The sequence below is a fragment of the Haemorhous mexicanus genome, chromosome 13 (assembly GCF_027477595.1).
Source record: "Haemorhous mexicanus isolate bHaeMex1 chromosome 13, bHaeMex1.pri, whole genome shotgun sequence".
In the NCBI taxonomy this organism is placed as follows: domain Eukaryota; kingdom Metazoa; phylum Chordata; class Aves; order Passeriformes; family Fringillidae; genus Haemorhous; species Haemorhous mexicanus.
In genome coordinates, this window is record NC_082353.1 from 11580062 (window position 1) to 11586061 (window position 6000).

General features: G+C 41.0%; 1 protein-coding gene across 9 annotated transcripts in view; it reads left to right on the forward strand.

Moving 5' to 3' along the window:
- Window positions 1-5657, forward strand: part of SEMA6D (semaphorin 6D) — a 129864-nt gene extending 124207 nt beyond the window's left edge. For all 9 annotated transcript variants that reach the window (XM_059858362.1, XM_059858361.1, XM_059858360.1 and 6 more), the window contains one exon: window positions 1971-5657. In XM_059858362.1, the coding sequence (XP_059714345.1) occupies window positions 1971-3274 (1304 nt within the window). In that variant the 3' untranslated portion in view covers window positions 3275-5657. The remainder of the gene's footprint in view (window positions 1-1970) is intronic.
- Window positions 5658-6000: the final 343 nt, after the last annotated feature.

The following is a 6000-nucleotide window of genomic DNA, read 5'->3' on the forward strand; positions in this document are numbered from 1 at the left end:
TATTTTACACCCATTTCCTGTGAATATGCAGACAGTGCAATCATGTTTTTCATACCTACTTATCCCATGGACAAAGTGCTGCTTAGAGCTTATAATGGGAAACACAGATCCTAAGCTCAGCTTTTTAATCCTGGAGTGGTCCAAAACTCCCTTTAAAATCAATGGCAGTTCTGGATACATTAAAAAATTACCTTCTGCACCTCTGTTTATTGTTTTCCATCTTAAACACTGGCTTAGACTGTGGTCCTCATGAATGGTTGCTTATGTTTTGGGGTTTTTTTATTTGAGTTGGGGGTGGTGGCAAAACAGAAGACAAAGCAGAGCTCCATGAGACATCTGTGTGTTAAATGGGGCATATCCCAACCTCCGTTTGCCTGGAACATGGTCTTGAACAAAGGTCAGAGTAAGAAAGTGCTGAATTTTTATCCTCTGGATATGAGCATCAGTTTAGAGATGATCTCAGTACATACTGAGACATCCAAAAGTTTTAAGCTGAACACAAGAAACCTAATCTGCCTGTAGTTCATCTTTTTCTGTAGCCGTTCTGGCAGCTAAGTAGGCCTTTGATTAGGTTCTTATGGCAACTGAGACTTTAAGTCAATAGGAGTACTGCAGTCAACCACAGGATCGAGAAGCTTCCAATCCCCTAACCAAAATTTAACACAAGTCTCTCTCAGTGCATAGCACAGCAAGGTGACAGACATGTTTGCACAATTCTGTACTTACTGAAAAAATCTCACCAGCCAAAAACCATTTCTGTTTTATTACCATTCACAAAACATATCAGGTTTCCTATCAGCCATTATGGCCGTGCATTTGTCATTTTAATTTGTTGCAATTATTTTCTGTTTTGCTTTAAGTTTTTATTATCATCTGCTCTTGGTTCTGAATCACATTTTGTGTCATAGCTATTAGTGAACTTTACTCATGTTTTCCTTCTGCTTCTGCACAGTGCCATTAAAAGCTGTAACCCTGAACATTAACAATATTCAAAGGCCTTGCCTCTAACAAAAAGTGACTCTGTTCCTTCCCTCTTGCTCTTTCATTTTAACATCTCTTGGGATAGCAGCAGAATTACTTTCATTAAAAACTAACATTGTCTTAGCTGCAAGATGTCTGTGGTTGCTTTAAAAAAATCTAAAAAAATAAATCAAAGGGAGCTTGTTAATACCCAAATAAAAAAATTAATCAAATATTCAATTTCTTGGTCTAAGCTAAAAGTATCTAAGTTTTAACATTCTCTAATAATTTAACCTAAGTTGTTTTTATAATGTTATGCAAGTATTATGTTTGTTATTGGTAAAAAATAAAAATCAGTGCTCTACTAGAATCACATTATCTTCAAACTTGGACAGGTATAATGAGTGCAGGTGTGCCACTCCAGGACCAGCAGCCTGGGAGTGGAGTAGTTTACAAGTTTTCTACTGTATTCCATTAGCATGGCTGTAACAATGCAGTATATATGTTACACATTTTACAGAACATTTGCATAATCCTGTCTCTCCTTTGATACTGATTTATGAGTTGGGCAGGAAAGTGAGAGAGAAATCCATCCATGAGTTATTAATTGCTGTCTGGCCCAGTAGGACCTTCTAACCTCAATTTTCCAGCAGAAATCATTAATGTTAATAACATAAGGCCCCTATTTGTGAGCCTTAAAGGAAATTTGGGGACAGGCTAAACAAAGCATAATATAAGGAGAGAAGCTGCGACAAGCATTCCTCATTATCAGAGAAAATGGACAGTCTTCATTTAGCCTTGTTAGTGCACACAGTCATTTTATAGTTTTTATAAAATTCTTTGCATTCACCAGTGGAGTAGATCGCAGGATCCTACTGAGTTACACCAACTCCACATCCAGAGCACTTAAAAACACTTAATAGACACTTCCATGAGGAAGGGTACCTTCTTCTGGAATGTGCCAGTATGAAATAGCTGTGGATTCATGATATCCTGCCTGTCTTTTGCAGGTGTGAGGTGGGAAGTACAATCAGGAGAGTCCAACCAAATGGTACATATGAATGTCCTAATCACTTGTGTCTTTGCTGCTTTTGTCCTGGGAGCCTTTATTGCGGGAGTGGCCGTTTACTGTTACCGGGATATATTTGTACGGAAATCCAGGAAAATACACAAAGACGCGGAATCGGCTCAGTCCTGCACTGACTCCAGCGGGAGCTTTGCCAAACTGAATGGGCTGTTTGACAGCCCTGTCAAGGAGTATCAGCAGAACATTGATTCACCCAAACTGTACACAAACCTGCTGACCAGCAGAAAGGAGTTGCCTCCAAACGGCGATACCAAGTCCATGATGATGGACCACAGGGGACAGCCTCCAGAATTAGCTGCGCTTCCAACTCCTGAATCTACTCCAGTTCTCCAACAAAAGACTCTGCAGGCTATGAAGAGTCAGTCGGACAAAGCACATGGTAACCTCAGTGCTTCACGAAAGGAAACCACGCTAAAAAGCCCTCAGTTTTTTCCTTCTAGTCCTCCCCCCCACTCTCCTCTAAGTCATGGACATATTCCCAGTGCTATTGTTCTTCCCAATGCTACCCATGACTACAACACATCTTTCTCAAATTCTAATGCGCACAAGGCGGACAAAAAGATGCAACATCTTGATCATCCACTTACAAAATCATCCAGCAAAAGAGACCACAGGCGATCTGTTGATTCCAGGAACACCCTGAATGATTTTCTGAAACACTTAAATGAAACTACTAATAATCCCAAAGCAATTATGGGAGATATTCAAGTGGCCCACCAGACTTTAATGCTGGATCCAATGGGCAATATGTCTGAGATCCCACCTAAGGTTCCCAACAGGGAGGCGTCTTTATACTCTCCTCCATCGACTCTGCCAAGAAACAGTCCCACAAAACGAGTGGATGTTCCCACCACTCCTGCAGTACCAATGACCTCTTTGGAAAGACAGAGGGGTTATCACAAAAATTCGTCACAGAGGCATTCAATATCTGCCCTTCCTAAAAACTTGAACTCACCAAATGGTGTTTTGTTATCCAGACAGCCAAGTATTAATCGTGGGGGGTACATGGCTCCCACGGCAGGCACTAAGATGGACTACATGCAAGGGACGCCTGTCAGTGTTCACCTCCAGCCTTCCTTGTCCAGGCAAAGCAGCTACACGAGCAATGGCACCCTGCCTCGCACAGGAATAAAGAGGACACCCTCCCTAAAACCCGACGTGCCACCAAAACCCTCATTCGTCCCTCAGACGACACCAGTCAGACCACTGAACAAATACAGCTACTAGGACACGTCTGTGCTAAAATGAGTGGGGCACTGACCTGTACAGGTTGTGAAATGATGTTGTGGTAGACACATAAGGCAGAGACTTGCTTGTTACTAAGGAGAACAAAGTGGCCAAAGAAACTGTCTTTACTTGAGCAACATCTGTGTCTTGCCACATGTAGCTGTAGCAAGACTTCGTATACTTGCTACAAGCAAACACAAAAAAAAACAAAGGAAAGTGCTGGTCATTACATTTCTTTTGTTTGGAGCTAAGGAGACATGTAGCACAATGGGGTGGGGGCTACATTACTGTTCTAAATAGCTAAACAACAGTTGTTGGGAAAAAATCAGTAAGCAAATACTTGAAAAAATGGGTTCCATTTTAGACTGCCATTAAGTGTGGTCATTCCCATTAAATGTGAACATTTTACTATGTATGCATTCACCTTGCCTCTTGCACAAATGTCAGAAAATGGTAATGTCTCAATGAATAGCTGGGTTAATAATCAATTTGCTGGAATTAAGTCTCTGGCCCAACTGTAGCATTATTTTTTTCTCTCCATGTGTGTGGCATTTTGTTTTTGCCACAGATAAAGCTGTGCGTGTGCGTGGATGTGTGTGTGTACTGTACACACTAGGTTGTACTTAGATTCCCATTGCATCTTTTATGCTATGGAATTGTTTACATTGAGCATGACTGAACAAACAGATGACTCTGCCTTCTGCAGCCCGCTGGGCTCAGCTGGAGCCAGCTACGGATGAACTGCGCATCTCTGACAGCCTTCTGAGGGGAACGCCTGGATGGAAGAGCCACCCAGTCAAAGAGTGCAGATATGGTTAATTCTTCATAACTCTGTTATGCTGCTATTGATTCAGAGCTGTGCATTTCAAATCTAGTGTTTTGGGCTGGAACGGGGGAGTTTTACTGTGTTTCCACAGTGCCTCCATCCAATACCTGGCCACTGTGAACTTGAGCCCCTGTACTTCTCACTGAGGGCAGCTAATAGTCAGTTCACTTGGCAAACGCCTGTGTAACTGGAGAAGGTCACGTTTTTGTTGCGTTTAATAACGCCCTACACGCTGATAGACTCTTGTCAATAAAAAAGGAGAAACATTAATTGGCCTGGCAGAAGCAGTCTGTGAAAACTCAACAGTAGTGCAATCAATTTGTTTATGTTGTGTAAAGTAAGGTTTGTTTTTTTCCAAAGTCATGCAGGTAATGACAATATTCTGTAAATATTATGTGTGAGTTTACCTGAATCTGTGCATTTTGTGCCTTATTCATGCAAATGATAAAAGTACTAAAAAAAAAAAAATTAAATCTGTCAAGTGTTCTCACTATAGCACATATCTCCTGAGTGCCAGTTGTAAAACCTCTCAACAGCACCCAAAAAAAAAAAAAAAAGATAAAACTCAAGAATAATTAATGGTAACTAAAGGCAGCCTACAGTCCAAGAAGACAGCAGCATTAAATCACCTTACCATGATAAACATTCCACTCCAGCTCTCTGAAGGATCAAACAGTTATAATGTGAAATCAAATGAGGTTTCTAGGGTAATGGAACACCTGCTAAAGTTGTGTAAGCTATTTAGTAGGGTTTACAGTATCCACTTGCAGCTGATGTTCAACACAGATGGCTATTTTAGCTTGTAAACTACACACTACCACATTGTTTATTGAACATAACTATAGAAATAACCATGGCAGAGGAATATTCATGAATTAGTGGGACAAATAACTGCAACACGTTTCAGAGACGGTGGAGATTTATATTATGTGTTCAAAGAGGAGAAAAGGTTAGTCACTAAAAACTGGATCTCTGTTACAGAACAAAAAGGATAGAAGTAGTCATTTTTTTCTTGTAAGGCTGTAAGGGACATTTATTTCCTGAGACCTCTGGATCCAAAAATCAATGATCTTTCTTCCTAAACACTTCTGTCTTGCAACTAAAACACTACCGATTAATAACTATTAAAATGTACTCAGTTGTCAGAAGACACAAACTGATCCAAATTCACTTTACAAATATTAATACAGACTTGTGTGACCCGGAAGATAAATGTATGTGAACCCTGATAACCTCCTGTAACATTGTGCTGCCTTGTAGATGGTAATGTGAGTTCTCTCAGTATTTATGTTGAAATTTCTAACATTCAACCTAGTCCTTATTCTGTTAATTTAATAATAAAAGATGCTTTATCCATTTGTGCAAAGGTAAACGCAGATTGTATCTTTTTTAATGGTACGGCATAAAAAAAGTAACCCTTAAATGAAGCTGCTCTATTACTATAGAGTACTTTAACATGTATAGATATCTTGTAAACTTGTATTGTGGATGTGTAAATAATACGTTCTTTGGGTTTTTAACACCGCATGTAAAGTCAAAATAAAATATTCCCATGTACTGAGTGTGCAATTTCATGATTGGTGCAGGTGTGTTGTGGGATTACCGTGGGGGAAATCTGTTTGCCTGCAGCAGCTCTGCGAGGAGGGCACGGAGCCCTCGGCCGCTCCCTGGCCAGCAGGACTTGCAGAGGTTGGGGTGACACACCAGGGTCCTGTGTGTCCTCTTCAGCCCCTCTGAGCTCTGTGTCCCTGGGGCAGAGTCAGGGTCTGTCAGTGACTTTTGGCCTCCTGAGGTAAATACAAACATCAGAGTAGCCAGCGTGGGGTGGCAGAGCTCAGTACAGAGTCAGGGCTGCCCACACAACACCCAACACCATGCACTGACGTTGATCCCTGGAGCT